The sequence below is a fragment of the Lupinus angustifolius genome, chromosome LG15 (assembly GCF_001865875.1).
Source record: "Lupinus angustifolius cultivar Tanjil chromosome LG15, LupAngTanjil_v1.0, whole genome shotgun sequence".
In the NCBI taxonomy this organism is placed as follows: domain Eukaryota; kingdom Viridiplantae; phylum Streptophyta; class Magnoliopsida; order Fabales; family Fabaceae; genus Lupinus; species Lupinus angustifolius.
Window position 1 is genome coordinate 520,743 of NC_032023.1, and position 22,630 is coordinate 543,372.

Consider the following 22,630-nt stretch of genomic DNA (forward strand, 5'->3'; position numbering starts at 1 on the left):
TTTTTTATTTTTAAAATTATATATCATATACTCTATTATTATTTCATAATAAATTACATTTATTTGACTATTATAATAAGTTTATCATATTATTCATGTAATAAATTATTTTATATATTGATTATTATAAATTATATAAATATATAATTAAATAGTATCAGTAAATACTTATTACCCGCATATATACCGTACTATTAGTTATCTAAAAATTATAATTGTGATTGGTGATGATGTACTGGACTACCAATTATACTGTGTTGATTGCCGTTGGCTTTTTCCATGTTTGGGCTGCTCTCTACATTTTAGGTCCAATATCTTCTCTATTACAATATGTGTCATTTTAACTGATTGAAAATGTAATAAAAAGTTAACAACATGTATTTATATAAAATTAGACGTGGTCTTATTATCAATTACTTTATAGCCACGTATCAAAAGGTATTCATTTTTTTAGTTTTTTTTTTGGATAAACCATTGGTTTGTACTCACTAATTTCTCTTGCATCTATTTTTTTTGTCTTTTTTCAAGAAAATAAAAATAATAAAAATAGAGGAAATGAAAAGAGTACGAAAGAGTAGATAGAGCGAAAATGCGAAATTAATATTCTTCTATGCTTCTTTGTTTCTTCTTCTTCTTCTCAAATTAGGGTTTCCATAACCACAATACCGCTAACCCTATTTTCTTCATTCTTCTAAAGCCCTTCATTGTCAGCAAGTAATTCCTCATTCCCTTCACGTTATTGTCTTTCATTATTCATAAATTCAATATCTTTTCCGAATTTATTTATTTTTTTATACTTTTTCGTTATGGTATCGCTAATTATTTTTTCTTAGAAAATGGTGTTGTTTATTTTTCATTCTGCTATTATTATTTTTTTTAAGTAAAGGTTGCATTTTAACAAAGAAAAAATGATGGGTTAGTGATTTTCGGACAAACCTTGTGTTTGGTTGAATTTATCTGTTGATCTTTTTTCTTTATAATTTGTTGATTGTTGATCAAATTTAAGTAGTCATTGCAGGTTAAGGAAGTTTGATTTGTGAATTGTATTGTGATATAATGTCGTCGAAGCCGATTCATCAGTGGAAAGTTACAGAGCTGAAAGAGGAGCTGAAGAGGAGGAGGTTAACTACTACCGGTTTGAAGAATGATTTAGTCAGGCGTTTGGATGATGCACTTCGCGCTGAAAGGGATGCCGTTGAGGCTTCCGAGAAGGAAGAGGAGGTGAATGGTTTTGAGGGTAAAGAAATTGAAGCTGAGACTGTTGCTGTGGATGATGTAGCTGTTGATAAGGTGGAGAATGAGGGAAAATTTGAAGCGGCCGAGAAGGAAAATGTTGGTGTAGTTGAACTTATTGAAATGGATAAGGCAGAAAAGGTTATGGAGGGTTTGGTTGATGACAAGCAGGATGACGTTACCATTCCAGTTGACAATAGTGCATCGGCCATAGATCAAGATGTTGAACCTACGGGCTTGCCCGCTGTTGTTGATTCTGAAAATGCGGGAGAGGAACTAGTTACTCATGCTTCTGTTGTGGAGACCACCACCACCACCATAGTCACTGAGAATGTGTTGATGGAAGTAGTAGTCGGTGGTGAAGATTCTCACAGCACTGAAAAAAATATCGATGATTCAGGAACCAAGGTGGAGAATGAGGAGTTAGAGGTGCGTCACACAGATAAGAATAATGAGGGCGCAGGAACCGAGCTGGAGAATGAGGTGTCAAATGCACAGCTGGAGAATGAGGACTCAAAGCCCCAACTGGAGTCTGACGCAAAGCCTCTGCACGAGGATCTCGTGCCCAACATTTCTGCTCCTGAAAACCAGGTATCTGAGGTCAACCCTAGTTTAGTAGGGTCTCAAGTAAAATCTGATTCTATTTCTAGTGATTCTGTGTCAATTAATGAAAAGAATGAACTAAAGGATACTATAATTACTGATAATGTCAAATTAGAACAAGATATTGTTAGGACGGAGATGGTGGAAGAACCATCATCCAGAAATGAACCTGTTGAAGAAAATAACAATACTGTTATAAGTCCAGACTTGAACAAATCCAATAGCAGTGATGATGTGGGTTATCCAGAAAAGTTAAACTTAGATAGAAGTTCTGGAGATGATTCCATGGAGGAGGATTTGCCCGAGAGTAAGCAATTTGACTCTAAGTTCAATGTTGATGAACTGAGAGACAAAGTGGAGAGTACCGAAGTGCCTACTGTGAAGGAGGAAAATAGCACTGTTGTTGTGGGGGATGGTCAATCTGGAGGAAAAAGTTATTCCCACCAAGATATTGACATGAGTCCAGTTGATCTGGTTGAGAAACGAAAATTTAATGGTAAGCATTATATTTTATCTTCATCCTAAAAAATATTTTTTTCTTTTATTTTGCGGCTGTATCCTAAGCTCAAGCAAGAAATTATATGTCAATATATGGTGTCTTCCGGGTATGCTGTTGTTAATGTCAGTTTTGTGTATAAATCATCCTTGGAACATTGTGTCACAGAACAAGCATCAGTTGGGAACAATGAGCCTGCAAAAAGGCAACGTAGGTGGAACAATGAAACAGTTAAAGGACCAGATCCACAGAGCACTACTCCCAAATCCGCTACAACACCCAAGGATGGGCCAGTTTCTCTGAAACGCAATTTCTCTAGGTCTGATTCCTTTGCAACTGATGATGCACCTAAAGAACGCATTGGTAAGTTTACATTATTCTGATATGGGTGAACCTATGAAGATCTGGTAGTCTTATTTCTGTTATGGTGTTAGTGTAAATCAATTTTCAATTCTTGGTTTGTTGTTCAAAAAATCAATTAATTTCCCGGCACTTTGATATTTAGTTCTGGACACTTCTCCAAAGCACAGTAAGCGCACATCTAATATTCAATCCGTAATTTATTTGAAGATAGATAATCACTTATGTGAATTTTCTGTACTTGTATGAATTTTCATTTTGATATAAGGCTTGGTTGTTGGTTATTATTGTGTGCATTTACAGTTGTATTTCCCTCCTTGTTGTAATGTCCTTATTTTATGGATTTACTTTGTTGTCAGACCAGTGTGTTTCGGTTTGCAGCTTTGTGCCATGTCCTCTGTTTCTCTGCCTTTTAAGTCTAAATAGTGTCTCTTTTATCTTTGACAGTTCCACCATCACAGAAGCCCCCAACTGATTCTCTCAGGATTGACCGTTTCCTCCGTCCTTTTACTCTAAAAGCAGTGCAAGAGCTTCTTGGTAAGACTGGGAAAGTTAACAGTTTCTGGATGGACCAGATAAAGACCCACTGCTATGTTACTGTAAGATTCGATTCTCATCCCTCTCTTCCTGCAACTGTGAAGTTCCCATGTGATGTTATTGCGTTTGTCATATAGATCCGAGTAACTCTAATTGAGCATTGTTGATTTCTTGGTGATGTAGTACTCATCCATCGAAGAAGCCATTGAGACACGAAATGCAGTTTATAATCTGCAATGGCCTCCAAATGGTGGGCGCCTCTTAGTTGCTGAGTATGTTGAGCCCGAAGAAGTGAAGATGAAGTTAGAACCTCCTACTAGTCAGGCTCCATCCCTCAGCAGTGGTCCAGCTGTTCCTCTTGCACCACCTTCTTCACAGCCAGAGCCTCCCCCCCGCCTGCACAGGGACCTGCCTCCACCTCCAGCTACTCTCCCACCTCCGCCACCATTGTTCCCACCAGTAGCAAGAGAACGGCTTCCATCACCACCACCCTTTCTTGAGAAAGCTGACCCGCCTATTGTCACTCTGGATGATCTCTTCCGCAAAACCACAGCAACTCCTCGGATCTACTATCTACCTTTGTCTGAAGAGCAAGTTGCTGCAAAACTCGCAGCACAAGGTAAAAGCTCCAGGCAGTAGGCATAGCCTACAATTATTCCCTTGAAGGTTTTGCTGATTTTCCTTTTCTTGAGTCTTGACCATTGTGCTAGTTAGTAATATGGAAGTGTTGTTAGTGATATGGAAGTATTTTGAGTGCATCTCAGCCGGGTATGCTGATGCTTGCCTCTGTTAAAAATTGTGATTTCTAATGCATCTCGAGACTTGAATTTCCTTAGTTTTGGAGCTTCATAAACCAAGAGCTATTTAGGTGGATAGAATTTCCCCAATGTGTGAACTAGTAAAAGTGAACATCTGTCCAAACATCTTTAACTTTGATGCACAAATTGACATTAAATTGTGTTTTTCTCCTGCCATGGTACCAAATCGCGGTATCTTTGCGGTTATGCTACTTGGCCTTTTCTTGATGCTAGTGTTTTATTTTGTTGAATGTTAATTTATGTTTGTATTACCCTGTTGTTGGTTTAGCATACTATTTTCTCATCTCCAAGCCCTGCGATTCGATTGACATGCAGCAGTTTTTGTGGTCTTGCTCTGTAATGAAGGCTGATTTTCCAATTTATCTTTGGGGTTATGATATAAGAAATGTTTAGATACATTGTGTGAACGAGATTAATACTATTGCTGTTGTGGAATCTGATATTGTTGTGATGCTATGTAAAAATAGCAGAAAAAATGGTGTTCCTTTTTAGTCCAAAGATTCTAGTATCTAAAATATTGGCACTCAAAATCAATAGAAAATGATGGGTTATCTTCCTGAAGCATTTTTTGGAAGCAGAAACGTATGGCTTGTAGTCATGAATTTATGTAACATAAGTCACTCAATATGGTGAAGTTGGATATTCATGTGTCATATAGGAACATTTACGGTTCATCGAAAATGATTAGTTTTTTACTCATTAAAGAGTGTCCAGATGACATTTTTAAGGACTACAAAATAAAAATAAAAGAATCTTATAAAACAAAGGTTGACACTTTTTAAAATCTCCTCTAATAAAAACAATGTTACATAAAAGTTGTAACTTCTCATAATCTCTTACTTCTTTCTCTTGAATATCTATCCAAAAATCCATCTAAAATACAAATGACAACTTAAACTTTCAAATCAACTTTTCTTTTTTCTTCTAACGTCATTAGAATAATTTATTAGACATTTCCACAAGGAGGAAAAAATAACTTCTTAATTACTAATAGAATAATGTAACAATGTTACATTAAAACTAACATTACAACTCAAGACTAAGAACATAAATATCATATCTGATGTCCAACAGTTTATGTCACTTCATGTTATGGGTTTGTGATTAGTTAGAAAAATACTTAATAATTAAATTTTAAGTTAAATATATTTTGTCTGATCAATCACAAACCCATGACACATGAAGTGTGTATAAACTGTGAGATAATAAATGTATACTCGGTAACAATACAAAAAAATCCAAAGAAAACTTGTCCAAAAATTAATTTAAAAAAAAAAAAACATAGATAAAGAAGAATTTGGAAGTGTTAGGTATTTTATCCTGCGCCGTTACTTGAGAAAAGTTTTATAAGTTTGCGCCAAATCGCTTAAACCCCCAAACTTAAAAGTCAAAATCTCACTCTCACTAAATCATCCTTCTTCTTTTTTTTCACTTCATCTTATATCTGCATAATTTAATATTTAATTTTAGGGTTTTTTTCGAAATTTACAACTCCTTCCTTTCCCTTTATTCTCTTTTGATTTCTCTTATTTCTGATTTCCTCTAAACGTTGTCGTTTTTATCGTCCTGATCTATTTACCACCATTGCTTTTACTCTATTTGCTTAATCCTTCTAGAATCAGAACTTCGTTAATTTTTTCATTGAACCTTCTCTTTTCACTTTTCAATCGATTCTAATTTTCATTTTTTTCGCTCGTTTTTATCCCAATTCTGTTCTAGGGTTTTGGTCTTATATAAATTTCAATCCTTTATTGGGGCATAGGGTTTCTCTTATATTATTTCTGGTGAAGGAAAAAGAGTTGAAATGAATAGCGTATTCAGTGAACAAATTCTTGCAGATAAGCTTTCCAAGCTAAACAGCACTCAACAGTGTATTGAAAGTATCCTTTTTTGTTTCCTTCAAATTTGATTAGTGTTTTTTTTTGCATTGTTATATGAATTAGGGTTCTGTTTTTCAGTTTGGAAACTTAAATGCTATCTATTTTGATTTTGATTTTACAAATTTGATGGCTTTTGTGATAATTGTGTTTTTCTGGTAGTACCAAATTCAAATTCCGAGTCTGTGGAGTTTCATATATGTTGATTTGGCAAATAAATTTGGTATGTTACAATAAACACATGCAATTCATTTAGTTAATGTATCACATTTCTATTTAGTTTTCAGGAATTAGTGTCTAGGAATTAGCATCTCTACCTTGGATCAGTCGCAACTTCTTTGCGCATCGAAATTTTGTTGTCGCTCATGTTTCGTTTTTTAATTTTAAGTATTTGATGAATGTAAACATGGAGTGTGAACTTTGTAATTAGTCTTTTCTGCTTCAATTTTTTTTCCATTGTTTAAAAAAGTTTAGTTTCAGTGCACAATTAAATATAATTCATTTAATATATGAAGCATGCGGATTGGTTGTTATGATTAACTTTTGGTATAGCTTTATCACATTGGTGTATATTTCACCGAAGTAAAGCGGAATTGGTTGTTGCAACATGGAAAAAACAATTTGACAATTCAGAGATGGCTCAAAGAGTCCCTCTTCTGTACCTTGCAAATGACATTCTCCAGAACAGCAAGCGGAAAGGAAATGAATTTGTGACCGAGTTTTGGAAGGTTCTTCCTGCAGCTTTTAAAGATGTTGTTAAGATAGGTGATGATCTTGGGAAGCGTGTGGTATCTAGATTGGTAAGCCCCTTTTTTCTAGTACTTGATGTAAGCATTTCAAGTGCATACAACCGTGCCAATCATTTAGCGGGAACTGGGAAAAGGACGGTGTGATTTTTTTTGAATATGAAATCATTGCTAACATTGTTTTTCATGAATGAACTGAAACTTCAGATGTAGCGTGTAAATGCTGCTAATATATGATTTGCATACCATGCTATTGATTTCCCTATAGGCAGTTCAATCTATTAACATGTTTCATACCTTTAGGTTGACATATGGGAGCAAAGGAGAGTGTTTGGATCTAAGGCGCGGAACCTTAAGGATCTAATGCTCGGAGAAGAAGTGCCTCCACCATTGGAATTCGGCAAAAAGCGATCACGTTCTGTAAAAATTGTGAAAAGGGATTCTCGCTCCATTAAATCGGTGAGATTTTGTTGTCATAAGTTGATTACTTCCTTCAAAATGATTTGCAATTCTTCTTTCATATCTCATTGCCATGCTATTGTATGAAATCCAGAAATTGTCCATAGGAGGCACAGCAGAAAAAATAGTGTCTGGATTTCATTTGGTGCTCAGTGAACAATCCATTGAAGATGCAGAGATGATTAAATGCAAGTCCGCTGTTCAGCGTGTGAGGAAGATTGAAAAGAATGTTGACATTGCATGCACTATCGGTAAGCATATAGCAGAATAAATGTAACACCTGAATTTTGGAAGTTAGGATTCCAATTTTTGTTTTCATTTTCAGCCAAGGATCCCAAGCGAAAAACTCTGGCAAAGGAACTAGTGGAGGAAGAAAATAATTTGAAACAATGCATCGAAAAACTTAAATCAGTTGAAGCAAGTAGAGTAGCGCTTGTATCTCAGTTAAAAGAAGCTTTGCATGAGCAGGTAAATTACAATGCTTGCGTGCTTAACATTTTCTATATTTGAATTGCAGTTATTAGGTTTCTGCTGGTTTCTAACTGTGTCTTCTCTTCGTGTCGATATTTGTATTAGGAATCTGAGCTGGAGAATGTTCGCACCCAGATGCAGGTAAGTACTATTCATGATTCCTCCACAAGACGTTGTCATAAATTGACTAGATTCTTTTTATATTTAAACCCTATATCTTATCTATCTGATTATTGATATTTAGGTTGCACAAGCACAAGTAGAAGAGGCTACCAACATGCGGGAGCGACTTCATAATGAAGATTCTTCAAAGAAAATATCCACAACTTCAGCTACTGACGCAACTAAAAAATCAGCTGCAGCAATTGCTGCTTTGGTTGCAGATAAGCTTACAGCTTCTTCCTCATCTCAATTGATCATGACTTCTGTTCTTTCGACATTTGCAGCAGAAGAGGCAAAGAATGCAGGTCTAACTCCCGAGTCGACATCGAAACAAGAGAAGTTGATGCCTAATTCTGATCCCCATGTTTTTATGCCCACACAACAATATATTGCTGCACCAAACCAGTCATATCCTTCAGTTTTGGTAACCCAACCAACCATGCAGAATACAGGCCCTGCATCACAAGGTCAATACCATATGCTTTCTAATCCATCATCCCAGCAGTATGTGCAGTCAACAGGAGGGGTCATCTCTCCGTATGGTTATGCTAGCATGCCACCGTTACCGGCAGCGCCACCTCCACCCCCTCCGCCTCCTCCACCCCACGCGGTGACTACAATGATGCCTTTGACACATCAGACACTGCAAATAACTCAGCATCAACCAATACCAATAGCACATCAAGCCCCAGCACTGCTGAGTTTTCTGCCACTTCAGCCACCAGGAATGGGGTACTTTGCTAATCATCAGCATTCTACATGAGGCCTACAGTAGACTGTAGTCAACATGACCTTATACAAGCAAATTCTGGAGATTTGGAATTTTATTGTAGTGACAATTGTACGCAGGGACCGGAAAATTTATCGAAGCAAGACTGCCATATGAATCCCAGGGACGTGAGGGAAAACATCTCTCGTTTTACAAAGTATGTCACAACCATGTGTCACGGTTATCAGTTTGCTCAAAAACCAAACGGAATCCGTGACACAAATGTGGTACACTTTTGGAGACAACTTAAGTTGTATGTGAAAGGAAACTAGCATGCCCTCCCAAGATTCTAGATGGGTTAAAACAACTTAACTCAAGCATGAGTTCTCATGTACCAACATTGACTTCACCAGATTAAAATAAAATTAAACCAAAAAAGAACTGAATATGAACAGATTAAATAAATATTGACATGAAAATTTTGATTGCAATGTACTTGTATGGCTAATCAAATTATTGATTTGGAATACTGTTTGACATGAGGTTGTAGCTGGTGATAGCTGTGTTTCCAATATTTGACTTGATAGCTCCAGCCACAACATTGACAATATCAATTCCGAAATGGCTGAGCTTCATTCTGTTTATAGACAGTGGATAAATGATAAAATCAAAGTAGAAATCGAAAGAAAAAAACATAATATCAAGCCTTAGCACGAGTGAGATCAGTTACATGGATCAGATAAAACTATACTGTTTTATTATAAATATATTTATTGGCGAATAATTTTAATCTAGGTCTTTGTCGATCATTTCAACTATGTTTTTTTTGTTTCCATTTTTCTTTAGGAATTAAAATACTTTCCATTTGATTTACTCTCAAGGAATTCCTCCGATCTTCTCCTCATACTTCCAAACCATTAAGATCCAATTCTACTCTCATTTTCGAAATATGAGCTATTGCAACATTTTCTCTAATACATTTATTTTAATTTTATCTTCTCTAATCTATATGACTTCATCAACAGTATATTATATACAAATGTATAAACTCCAATCGGTTCCAGTTTCAGCAGAGTACTACTATTAGTGAGTAATGTTTTTAATTATTTTGCACCAAACAGTTACAATTACTGTATTTCCTTTTTTGATCATTGCACCTTGGTGAAGTGTGAGGATAACAAAGTATGGCATTTGTTAGAACAATCCATAAGTGTATGGCTAAGGTGTAGTTAAACTACATTTTCTTCAAAGCCACAACTCCATTTGAAGCCTTCAAAATTGCACTTTATGGGTAATAAAGAACTAATGTGTATGTGGTTGACTTTCTAAACAAGTGTCGCTCACATGAATGAAACATTTGACATTTAGTCATTATGGCGATTCAGTGGGGCCTTATACTACTCGACCAATAACTTCTAGTTTAATCTCCAACATTAAGGTAAAAACTAAACGTATTTATTTATGCATCCCTAGAAACTTATCTATGTGTACATGATGCTATGTGTAGCTAGTCCTAAGTACAGATAAAATGTGAAGTTTGTGTTAGGCAATCGACGATAAATATAAATCTTTGTCGAATCTTTATGATATGGATGAACGGTGTGTTCCATCTTCTATATATTAACATATTTATGCATTCCTAGATTTAAGTTTGAATAGTAATGTAATGTCATAAAAAATCATCATACATGAAGCATAAAATCCATAATTTTACATACTTATTTTCATATTTTGTGTTCTTAAAAGTTGTTCATATAGCATTTTGCTTTATCTTCATGAAAGAGTTCTTGATAGCTTGTAGTTTATTAACCACACTAGTAATATGCATCCTTTCACTTGGTAAAGTTGAAGAGCAAGACACTCCAATTTGCATTAGTGAAACAATGAAATCCTCCATGAAACTTTTAGCTTGGTTTTCAATGTCAAATTCCCTCATTATAGCATTTTCTTCTACTTCAAGTTCATGATTTTCTTCACCAAATTCTTGTTTAAACAATGAAGGATCTATTATATCCATTACATTGTTAGGTAAAGCCATTGCTATAAACTCCTGAATTCCAATGCCACCTTCAAATGCATCATTTGTTGGTCTTTTTCCTGTGAAAATCTCCAATAGTAGTATCCCATAACTGTATATATCTCCTAGTATAGAAGGCTTGCCACCCATGCCATACTCTGTATTTCATTAAAAACTTGGTCATTATATATGTAGAGTAAATACTCATTTTAGTCCCTCGTGTTTTTCGACTTTACCAGTTTGATTCCTCAAAAATTGAAAACCCTAGAATGCTCACTAAATATTTCAAATTAGTTATTTTTAGCATGTTTTATAACATTATAGGGACTAATTTGACTTTCGACTTTACCAGTCTGATCCTCAAAAATTGAAAACCCAAAATGCTCACTAAATATTTTAAATTAGTTATTTTTAGCATGTTTTATAACATTGATAGGGACTAATTTGACACATATTTAAAAATTTTGGGATGATTTTGGGTTTTCCAATTTTTGTGAGACCAAACTGGTAAGTTGAAAAAACATGAGGAACTAAAATATTTAAATAAAATTTTGGTCATTAGAGATTTTACATATTTGGGTTTTGGTTCCTGTAGTTTTTCACTGAAGAGTAGATACATATTTTAGTCTCTTATATTTTTTTGATCTTACCAGTTTAGTCTTTAAAAAAAAAACTAAAATAGTTTCCAAAAATTTCAAATGTGGGTCAAATTAGTCATTTTTAAAATGTTTTACAACACTTGGTAATGACTAATTTGACCCAAAAAAGGACTAATTTGACTCACAATTGAAATTTTTTGGGACCATTTTAGATCTGTTTTTTTTTTGAAGGACTAAACTGATAAAGTCAAAAAATATGATGACTAAAATGGGTATTCACTCTTCATTTAAATAAGGATCCTTATGTTTTCATTCACTGAAGTTATTCTTGATAAACCAGCACCTTTAGTAAATGGAAACTATATGAACCAATTCCTTGTGGAAAATAGAATCAATACCTTGATGAGTAGAAACTCTAGGACTAAAACCAAAATTAGTTCAGATATAGGAACTGATATACCTTCATGGCAGAACCAACATGGAAAAAAATATGAATGAAAAGTAATGGAACTAAATTTGATTTAAACCTATAATTAAATACTTGATTGTAACTTGAAATTTAGCACCAATGAAGTAAGAAATATACCTGGAGGGATGTATCCAATAGAACCCTTTAGATTAGCTGAACTATGTGATTGTCTGGAAAAGTTGCTTGATTCTTCATATAGAAATGTAGCTAATCCAAAGTCACCAACATGGGCTACCAAATCGTTGTCGAGGAGTACATTGCTCGGCTTTATATCACAATGAACGATCGATGTTTCGCACGAGTGGTGGAGATATTCGAGTGCACAAGCAACATCAATTGCTATGTTCAGTCTTTGGATAAATGTCAATGTCTTGGTCTGATATTGCAGAGTATTTGTAGGATGCAACCAATCTTCTAGACTTCCATTTGACATGAACTCGAAGACCAACGCTTTGAACTCATTACCTTGACGATCAACACTTGAGATGGCAGTGATGATCTTGAGAAGATTGCGATGCCTTATACTTCTTAGAACTTGACATTCGTCGATGAAGCTCCTAGAGGCTCCTCTTTGTCGAAGATTTAGTACTTTAACCGCCACAATTGATCCATCACTTGAAAGGGTTCCTTTGTAAACAGAACCAAAACTTCCTGAGCCAATCAGGTTATCCTGGGAGAATCCACCGGTGCACTTCGCAATTTCTGAGTATGAAATTTCTAATTCCGAATTGTTTGTAGTAGTCGACATGGAACTTCCTTTTCTCGATCTTTTTATCATGGTAGAGATTATAATAAAGCATGATAGGAAGAGTAAAAATATAAGAAGTGCACTAGCTACAGGGATAGCAACCTTGGTGGCAAGAAGTTTTCTTTGCAAAGAGGCTTTCTTTATGGTGCATGCAGGTAATTTTAATTCTGGGACACCGCCACAAAGTTTTTTATTTCCATATATTGATATAGATGATGCATTCTTGAAGATCCCATTCTTCGGTATTTCTCCCTCGAAATCGTTGTAAGATAGATTGAGATGCTGGAGCACCTTGAAATCACCAAGAAATTCAGGAATCTTACCGGACAAGTTATTGCGTGAAAGATCAATATCCTCTAAGCCTTTCAGATTTGTTAAAGTTTGAGGAATGTTTCCCTCAAAATGGTTACCCTGCAAATGCAATTGTTCCAAACTAGTGCAGCTTCCAAGAGAAGATGGAATGACTCCAGAGAAATTGTTCTCTGACAACACCAACTTTCCGAGATTAACTAACTTACCGACTTCATATGGCAATGTTCCTGACAAAGCATTATGAGACACATCCAAGTATATAGCTAGTGAAGAAAGACTGATAACTTCTTCTGGTATGGTGCCACTAAGCTTGTTTCTATAAAGGCTAAGTGTCAATAACTTTCGGCATTTTGCAAGACTAGCAGGTATAGTTCCCTCGAAGTTGTTCTCCTCGAGAAAGAGTTTCGTTAATGAAGATAAATTTCCTATGGAGGATGGAATTCTTCCTGAAAACTTGTTGCCATTCAGATATAACTCTTTCAGATTTTGCAGCATACCTAATTCATCCGGAACACTACCCGTTAGGCGATTTCCTTCTAATCCTAGTTTAGCCATGTTGTCAAGATTGCTAATTCCAACAGGTATGTTTCCCTGTATTCCGTTGGAACCTATAGTAAATGTGCGCAATTGCTTCGAGAAATTAGCAATTGATCTGGGCAACTCGCCGCCAAAAGTATTCATAGCTAGACCTAAAGTTTCTAAAACCGTGCAGTTGACCAAAGAATCAAGAAAGCTAAGGCCATCAGCTCTCCCAGTTCCAAGTCTATTGTCATCGAAATTAAGTCTAGTTAACCGATTCAAGATCCCTATATTCTTAGGTAGTGTGCCAGTGAGACCATTTGAAGCAAAGTCTAGAACTTCTAGTTTTGATGCATTCAACAATGATGCAGGAATAGTCCCTGTGAAACTGTTGACACCACCAGCAAATACTTGAAGGTTTGGAAGAGTAAAGCCGATGTTAGCCGGTATGTTTCCATGGAGATTATTCTGAGCCACAGTGAAATAGAATATGGAAGAAATATTATAAATTGAAGAAGGAATCGTGCCAGACAAGTAATTCCCATATACCCCAAGAAATGTCAAGCTTGATAAACTACCTACTTCATGTGGTATACTTCCATGCAAATTGTTCATCGAAAAGGAAATACCAACTAAAGAAGATAAATTTCCTATCCATGTTGGTATTGTTCCGGTGAGGTTGTTTGCGCCTGCGGACAGTCCGGTTAGTTCTGTACAGCGACTTAGATTACTTGGAATGCGCCCAGCGAAGTTGTTGTAATCGATGTTTAGCCGTTGCAAATACAGCAGACGCCCCACCTCTTGCGGCAATTCACCATAGAAGCTATTGCTTAGCAGGTTGAGTCTTGTGAGGAATGTGAGGTTTCCGATAGATGGTGTAACAGTGCCTGCCAATCCTTGTGATGAAAGGTTCAGGTAGATCACCCTTCCATTCGATATGTTGCAGGTTATCCCGGTCCAGTTGCAGTGATTGGTGGAATCATTCCACAAACTCATAATTTGTAATGGATCTCCAACTATGTGATTCTTGAAGTCAAGTAAGGCATGAAAATCAGTTACATTTCCTGCTGCTGGTATAGCTGCTGTTGCCGAATTCGAGCATAAGTTCGGGCATAAAAGAAGAAAGGTGGTAAGGATTTGGAAGGCTTTTCTATTGAAGTTCATACAAGAATGATTCATCTTTTTCAGAACTTAAGATTTGATTGCCAATTATAGCAACTATGCACACAGGTTTTGTTGATTATATAGATACCTTGTGTATAAGAGTTACATGATCATGATGTGCTATCAGTTTAGAAAGCATCATTGTTGTTCCCAAGGTTTTATATTTGGGTCCGTGATTGCTACAAACGTCGATATGTCACGGTTTTGGGAGTCACTGAAACCATATCGTCGTGGCTGTAAATATCCACAATTATCCAAAATATTAAGGTTTTCGAAGTTTCCGAAACTATTATTTAAAACTCTCACTCATATCGGAAATTAATTCATTAAGTTGGATTTTATGGTTGGGGCATGGTAGTTAGTCATTGTTTCATTAAAGATGAGTGATGCAAGTGGAGTAGTTGGTAGTAGCACCCGTTTCATTAAAGATGGCTGGTGCAGAGAACAATATCAATCATGAGAAAATGTAATATTGTCTCGAATTTTATATATCTTATATCATATTCCCATTTTTTTTTTATTTTAGTCTATACTTATATAACTATTATTTATGCCAGTATTAATACATGATAATAAATTTATAGAATTAAAAAAAAGGGTTGAGTTCGAAAATGCTAGAAATAAGAAAAAATATATATTATGTGTCATTGTAAGTAGGTGATGATACAATCTTGTAATACAACATTTTACATGAGGCAGTAATCGCATTAAGTTGGGTGGAGCTTAAAATCTGTACACTGACAGTGTAGTAAAGTTTTTTACACTATCAGCACATCATCCACCATTGATTTCTATTACTTTTGTTTGAGAGTCACTAATGGTTAATAAATCAATGATAGATAATAACTGATAGTGTAAAAACATTTACACTGTCGTGTATACATATTAAATCCATTTAGTAATCCCATATTCTATCTTCATAATATGGTTTGCAGGAGTGTTTTATTTATAAAAATAAGTTTTTTTTATAGAAATAAGTTTTCAAGTACTTCAAAAAGAATGAAAGAAATCTATCCCAAAAATACAATTTCAAAAAACAATAACTTCAAACATCTTTTTTTTCTCCAAAAAGTATAGGTAAACATCGATACAATAATAAAGTTGTTGCTTACTGACCAAGAAGTTACGAATTCAAATCCTAAGATAGTCTATTCACTTGTAGAGATATGTGAAGCCTCGTGCACTAGCCGCTTTTTTTTTCCAAAAAATATATATATATCTTCATCAATGGCTAAATTCAGACTAACCAACAAATTGGCCTATACAATCTCCCATTCAACTATATACGAAAAAGTTCTTTTTTTCTTTTTTACTCCATTTAGACATTTTTATACTATTTTCAAAGCACTAACTAGGCCCATGGATGGATATATGGTTGTTGAGTGATATAATATTCCACCAAATACATGGTTCATTAATAACCAAGTGAAGCTAATCCATATAAATAAAATAAAAACAGTAGGATACTATTTCAAACGTTGCTGTTAGAGACTGAGTCACTGTCATATGCTGGATTACACTAGTTTTAATGCAGATATTTGGTTCGTTGACTATGGGCACAGAATCTAGATAGTAGATAGAGCAAAATAAAATTATTGAAAAGCATTGATTACAGAAGAAAACAAAAGAGATTGTATCATAGGGTAAGTCTAAAGTTAAATAATTTTGATCGGTATAGTATCAAATTTAAAACATGCAAGCATTATTGGAAGAAAAAAAAAATAAGACTAGACAAGCAGAAATATATCAAGGAGTACAGATATACCTGTAATTGTTAATGGGCATTAAAAGAATTCTCTTCCATTTTCTTTACATCAGTGGAGGGATCAGAAATTCACAAATTCTCAAGTATACAACAACTCTATAACCAGATTGAATTGAGCGGTTATTATATTCAATCAATTAACTGCAGATATTCATAAAAAGGACCGGTTAACCAGAGTGTGGGTAGAGTTACTCTGACTCGATTGTTCTTTTCGTCATCGTGTAGATGATTGATAACTCCTTCAAACTCATAGCAGGCCTAGTGATTTCAGCTGCTGAATATGCTCCGGCGGGAGAAGTGGGGGAGACCAATCTGACCCTGTCATTTCTCCATCAACGTCTTCAACCACATACTCCTGAGAAGTAACAATAATTTAATAAACAAGAATTCAAGATGAAGTCAGAATAACTAATCAGTACTTACTAACTATTAAGGATAGCTAATCACAACTGTTTGTGTAATGCAAAATTTACTGGTTGTTCACTACTTCACTGATAGTCACCTTCCCACATAATTAAAGCGTGTGACAGGAAAAAATGGAACGATATGCGGGTTTGCACAATCACCTAAATCATGAGGGGAGTCCAAGTGAGGATCAACTTCGGGAATATGCTTGTAACTAGGCAGGACAGAGAGTTTAGTAAGCAAAAGAGGAATAAGAATGGAGAGAGGGTGAGGAATGGAGGCACATATGTATTCAGTGAGAGTTTGGGAACGACAAAGCAGAACCCTCTTAAGGGTCTGCTGCATCTCTGCGTTTTATTTTTCAACTGAGTGTGATTTTATATCATCTGAATACTCATTAAACTGATATTAGTAGCAGAGAGGCATATTCAGCAAGTTTGTGCAATAATTTTCATATTCTGAATCCAGTTTTGTCAAACACTCGTTAAGTCATTATCAGACAGCAAGCTCCTTCTTAAGCCCAGAAAAACAGCCACATAAAAATAAAATAAAATAAAATAAAAACATGTGATTGCAAGGTAAGCTAGTAGCTTAAACTAAAATACATTTACTTTCCCAGAAACCATCAGAAAAATCCTGCCAATAAATAAGGTTCTAAAGCAGTTCAGAGCAATGTACCAAATGCAGAAAAGATGAGAATGTAAACCAATCACACCTTTGTTAACATCCTTTTTGCAAGTATATGATAATGGCGTTGCCATATTCGCTGTCCTACCATGGTAGCCACCAATACACTGTAAAATATCCCAATTACAGTAAAAAGTCCCAGAAGGATCAATGCAATTATGAACATTAATGGTAGCCCTGCTTCCCCAGCACCTCCCAAACAACCACCGCATTCCGTTGCCATGGCTCCGCAACTCTCAAAGCAAGCGGTGCAGTCAGTCCAGATACAGAGAGTGCCTGGTAAATGACAGTCTGCACAAACTCTGCACCAACAGTAAAAATAAATCAATCAATCACAAATTATTATCAGTCTGAATCACAGCTCATATAACATCTAACACATTTCTCTACTTAGCATGTGCAAGCATGTCTAGTTTAAAATATGAATGTTATATGCATTTGAAAAGTCTAAATTATATATATATATATATATATATATATATGTTCCTCATTATTATAAGTGTAGTCTCGACGCAATACTAAGGTTGCTGCTTAGTGACCAAAAATTCACAAGTTCAAATCCTGAATGGAAACATCCTTTCTGCTTGCAAGGGTAAAATTGCAAACATCTACCCTCCCCAAACCATATTAGGTGGGAGCCTCATACTCTAGGCCACCCTTTATTATAAGAAGGGTCTCCAATATCTTGTAAAATAAAATATTGAATATTAATCTCGAAAATAGTTTATGGCATCCTTAAATTCAAAAAGTAAACAGCCACTGTAATGATGCCTTGAGCAGATGTTTAAGAGTATGATTATGTGTTTTAACACTGTAAAAGACTTGTGAATCCATAAAATCAAGGTTACTACCCAGGTTGGCAGCAACAAAGACATAATTCTCTACAAGGTTGTGCCAAATCATTGCGAACTCTTCGATCATAACATGTAATGAAGCATCCCGAAAGGCCAAGCAAGGCAAAAAACAATAGAGCTCCTGCATTTGACAATAGCAGCATGAAATCAATACAAAAACCATTATCATTTTATATGTGGTGGAACAAGCAAATACACACAACGCTAAAAGGAGGGGGGAACAAAATATACAGAAAAGAATATTGTATAAGCCTGTTTAACAGCCACCACATAAGATAATGGTAATTTACCACATATGTAGTAAAAGCTCATTTCACTATCAAATCCCCAGAGAATACGAAGCCAAGACTGCTGGTAACCATCGATTAGATAAACCAAGTAAGCCAGTAAGGAAATGACCTGCATACAAATAAAATAAGATGCTGAATCAGATCATCTATATGCAGTTCATAAAGTACAGATGATAATAATCTAGAAGGCTAGAAGAATGGAAAGAATTCACCTACAAGCTGAACAGCTATGAAAATAAACAAAATGTCTCTGGTGACGAAAAACCGAAATTTCATGGTACGCCATTTCCTATCAGCAGCTACATGAACACGCAAATGATAAGGAGCCTTGCAGGTAGTGCAGTGAGCAAAGGCAAACCCTTCCTGCAGGAATTTCAAGTAATATCCATACGTTATTATGCTAATTAGGTCAAGCACTGTAGTTTGAACTGTGAAGTACATTGTTCTACACTTGGAACTATTTGCAGTAGAGTACAGAAAAGAGGATCTGCCACTCTATCATGGGGGTGCACTTATAAGGGGGTGCACTTATATATAGCTTCAGGCTATTATCCAGATGCTTGTATTGTATATAATACTGAAACTGAATATACATATGTTTTTCCATCATTAATTAGTCACTGGGTACTTTACTCTCCATAGTGCACCCCATGCACAATAAAGGATATTTTTCCCAAAAACATAATCCCATAGTCTACAGTTCATTTTAATTTTTTGGTAAATAGTATACAATTCATTTTACCAATGGATATAGTTACAAAAACTCGATTTAAGGATAATTAGACAGCTTTAGTGAATATTATATTATCTTTAAAGAAAAGCAAGTGTAGAAATAAGATAGCAAACAAACCAAAGATGTTTACATGGCAGAGATTTAAAAAGTAATCCTGCAGAGCAAGGAAAATATGATAAAACTTAAAAGCCATAAATAGTAAACTAAAATTGCAAAGACAAAGCAGCTATAATAAACAGGCAAACATGTAAACCTTCTAATCATTGTTAAGGGAAATGTGTAACCAGAATAGAGAGATAGCTGTAAGGGAAGAATCGACAACAATCCTCTGTAGCACTAAGTGAAATCCTACCAATTGAACATGCTAATAGCCACAAATTACAAAATATTTCTGATTCAACAAATGAGAACATAACACAGCCAAGTTTAATTGATTACCAGAATGAAAAATTCACTGACAACCAAAATGCCCTTCAATCAGTTTTATATATACATAGAATTTCCAGTTTCAATTTCCATCCTTACTAGCAATCGTTATTTATAAATTAATTTCTTATATATGACGAATGAATAAAGATAATTGCTTGCTGTGGCTATAGTCTGACACTGTCCAAACTTCAAAACATAGACAGAGACAATATTATTACCTTAACAGCTCGCCAATGATCCAGACATTCACGGTGTACATATTTAGATGTACCTTTGCACATACAAGGAGCTATGAAATCCCTACCTGAGGAAAAGAGAAGGTAACTGATAATCTATACAATAATATCCAAATATTGAGCTCACTAATGAAGTATAAACACATTTGCACCCATTCAAATCTATAGCATCAAAATCCTAAACCTAGAATCACAATACTCCCAAGAGCCACCCTATTACAATGACATTGACCCATTCTATGTGCAGCTTCAAAATCCTACACCTGAAATAACAATAGTCCCAAGAGGCACTCCATTAACAGAACTTTGAAGTTTCAACTGTACTCAATACTCATAATTGATAAAATGATAGACAATAAAGTCAATTTCCAATAAACTAATATCAACCTACTCGAATTTAATTGTAAGTAATCAAAATCAGCATATCTTTGTCTTCCACAAAGAAACACAAACATGATAAAACTTCATAAATTACCAAACGAAATGAATTAAACAGAAAGCATAAAAATTCGAAACCAGAATTACTTATCCCTAAAAATTAAGAACAGATAATCGAAACACAATTTTCCCTAACCTGAAAATGAAAATTAAACAGGGATGAAATTGGAATTAGAAATAGAATTACCATCGGTTTCGAGACAAATCCGGCATTGAATCTGTTCGGTAGGACCAGCTTCGAGGTCGATATCGGAAGGATGAAGAATAGGTTTGGGAGGAACGAGAGGAGAAGAATCAGATTGATCCACCATGGAAATACTCATAGTTGAAGAAATGAAATGAAATCAGAAGTTGAATTTGAATCAAGTTAAATTCATCATCATCATTAGAATTATTAGAAGAGGATGAAGAGAAGAATGTGAATGATTCAAACTTCACTCACTCATTCTCTCTTCCACCAACCTTACCCAATAATCAATGTAGTACTAGTTTTTAATATAAAGATTTATACATATTTGCATATTTGAAGATTTATCGACGAGTGAGATTCACTTACTCCGATAAATTTTAAACTCACTCTTAATTCTAACTATCAATTTCATGGAAATCAAATATTATGAATTAGTGAATTTCTCTAAAATTGAAGAGATCTATAAATACTTTTAATTAATAAAAGATATTAAAAAAATTATGAGGATAGGAGTATATGTTATAATTTTCAACAACAGCAAATAATTGTTTTGACTTTTAAGAGAGTTGTATAAAAATATGTAATTTAAGTAAGGTAATATTAGAAAACCAAATTGATTATTCACAACAACTTTCAATATATGAAACTTTATTTTATTATTTAATGAATACTTTTAAGGACACATTTATATTTGGTTCCTCTTTCTAATTTTTTAGAATCTTAACATGAGCCACCTTAATAAATCTAATAAAAATAGCAATACAATTTAATTATAACACACTTTAGGTATTAAATTTTTTATACTACCAATATATAGAATATCAACATGCTATTTAAAACATCAAATTTTGCATGTTTATACAATAACTACATCACATTTTTTATAAGGGTTCATATTTTTTGTCTAAAAAAGTGATATGAAACTCTCACTTTCCATGCTTTTCAAAATCATTTCAAACTAATAAGAGATTTCATAATGCACCATTAAGAACATATTCAATTTTCAAATAGTTTATGGCTTACTACATTTAGGTTATGGTAGATGAGGAGTAAGGTTGTCATGATGGCCAAATTTATTTATATTTTTGTGGTTATCATGGTGGCCAATGAGGTTGGAGGTCGAGTTGATGTATGGTTTCACTAGAGCTATATTTGGATATGGTGTAAGTTTTATCATGGAAATCACGTGTAAATGGATCTTAAGAATTCATAGTTTTCACATAGTAAGAATGGTTATAGGTTACCTCTATTCATGGCGACACGATCATCCTTTATGTGTTGTATTGTTCTTTGTCAATAGAGAAACTTTTCTATCTCTTTTCCTTCATTTCTATGTTCTTCCTTTATTGATGGCCGATTGAGACAAACTTTATGAGCAGAGATAGGGACAATGTTTCAGGTCATTTTTTCTGATTAGTATTGTGCTTCCATCAAACACTATATATAGACTCTTTCTCAAGATTCTTACCATTTCATTGATAACTCTTTATTCAATAGTTGTGTCATTCAAACAACAAAATAACAAATATCTTCATGTCACAAGAGACACTTCTTAACTTTGTTTTATTTGAGGTGAGGATAGGTTTTGCATATGAATTGAAAATGATATATCATTTTACAAATTCTCATACAAATTTTCTTAAATCCTAGGAAAAGTAATATATGTCAAAAATGATTGATTTATAAATAATATTTGTCATTTTCTTGTGATTAAAGAATTTGTATGAAGTAATCATTCATCAATGATTATGAATGACTAATTTTTTCAATCTTTATGACAGAACCGAGATAAAAAAGATAGAGAAATATAGCTACCTGATTTATTTCGTTCTCAATAACCATAAGATAATCATTTTAGGGTGATCATTTTATTGACGAATACTCCTATTATTCTCATAGTCTATGAAGGATAAGAACCAACTATGTAGCATCTTCATCCATTCAAGTATTGTATATATCATTAGTCATTATATATGATATGTGGCATATGATATTCTACATAAACACTGAATTAATGCTTTTGTTGCTCTTCCAAAGCTATAATCAAGAAAATTCTTTGGTCTATTGCTAACCAATCTTGATATAGTTAACCAAATATGCTTACAATTCTAAAGGTGTTACATGCAAATTCATAAACCCAAATGTTCATTCATTTGGCCACCAGAATTCCAATGAAATGGAGCCTTATAATTTAAATTCTGGGATTTGGATGTATACTTAAAATTGGAATAACAATTCTATGTCTAATTCCATGGCACTACTTTTTAACTATTAAAATATATATATATATATATATATATATAT

At 34.4% G+C, this 22,630-nt stretch overlaps 4 protein-coding genes across 5 annotated transcripts in view; 2 read left to right on the top strand and 2 right to left on the bottom strand.

Annotated features, from left to right (window-relative positions):
- Positions 586 to 4,298, top strand: LOC109328401 (apoptotic chromatin condensation inducer in the nucleus-like). Its single transcript, XM_019561855.1, has 5 exons — positions 586 to 714; positions 1,019 to 2,332; positions 2,501 to 2,695; positions 3,140 to 3,291; positions 3,413 to 4,298. The coding sequence occupies exons 2-5, from the start codon at positions 1,057 to 1,059 to the stop codon at positions 3,866 to 3,868; spliced, it is 2,079 nt and encodes a 692-aa protein (XP_019417400.1). The 5' UTR covers positions 586 to 714; positions 1,019 to 1,056; the 3' UTR covers positions 3,869 to 4,298.
- Positions 5,474 to 8,712, top strand: LOC109328619 (regulation of nuclear pre-mRNA domain-containing protein 1B-like). The gene is made up of 7 exons (XM_019562171.1): positions 5,474 to 5,927; positions 6,477 to 6,724; positions 6,974 to 7,129; positions 7,224 to 7,380; positions 7,455 to 7,597; positions 7,706 to 7,741; positions 7,845 to 8,712. The coding sequence occupies exons 1-7, from the start codon at positions 5,852 to 5,854 to the stop codon at positions 8,523 to 8,525; spliced, it is 1,497 nt and encodes a 498-aa protein (XP_019417716.1). The 5' UTR covers positions 5,474 to 5,851; the 3' UTR covers positions 8,526 to 8,712.
- LOC109327620 (probable LRR receptor-like serine/threonine-protein kinase At3g47570) lies at positions 10,057 to 14,738 on the bottom strand. Its single transcript, XM_019560795.1, has 3 exons — positions 14,392 to 14,738; positions 11,674 to 14,343; positions 10,057 to 10,646 (listed from the first exon to the last, which is right to left on the bottom strand). Exons 2-3 carry the CDS (start codon positions 14,312 to 14,314, stop codon positions 10,222 to 10,224), a joined length of 3,066 nt encoding a protein of 1,021 aa, XP_019416340.1. The 5' UTR covers positions 14,315 to 14,343; positions 14,392 to 14,738; the 3' UTR covers positions 10,057 to 10,221.
- The window catches only part of LOC109328511, an 8,819-nt gene continuing 2,177 nt past the window's right edge, over positions 15,989 to 22,630 (bottom strand). Inside the window, exons 1-7 of one of the 2 annotated variants that reach the window (XM_019562008.1) lie at positions 20,324 to 20,608; positions 19,681 to 19,766; positions 18,517 to 18,663; positions 18,301 to 18,409; positions 18,008 to 18,131; positions 17,185 to 17,458; positions 15,989 to 16,419 (exon numbers count right to left, since the gene is read on the bottom strand). In XM_019562008.1, the coding sequence (XP_019417553.1) occupies positions 16,312 to 16,419; positions 17,185 to 17,458; positions 18,008 to 18,131; positions 18,301 to 18,409; positions 18,517 to 18,663; positions 19,681 to 19,766; positions 20,324 to 20,459 (984 nt within the window). In that variant the 5' untranslated portion in view covers positions 20,460 to 20,608 and the 3' untranslated portion in view covers positions 15,989 to 16,311. Of the gene's footprint in view, positions 16,420 to 17,184; positions 17,459 to 18,007; positions 18,132 to 18,300; positions 18,410 to 18,516; positions 18,664 to 19,680; positions 19,767 to 20,323; positions 20,609 to 22,630 lie in introns of those variants that run through there. The other variant, XM_019562009.1, reaches the window with a different exon arrangement.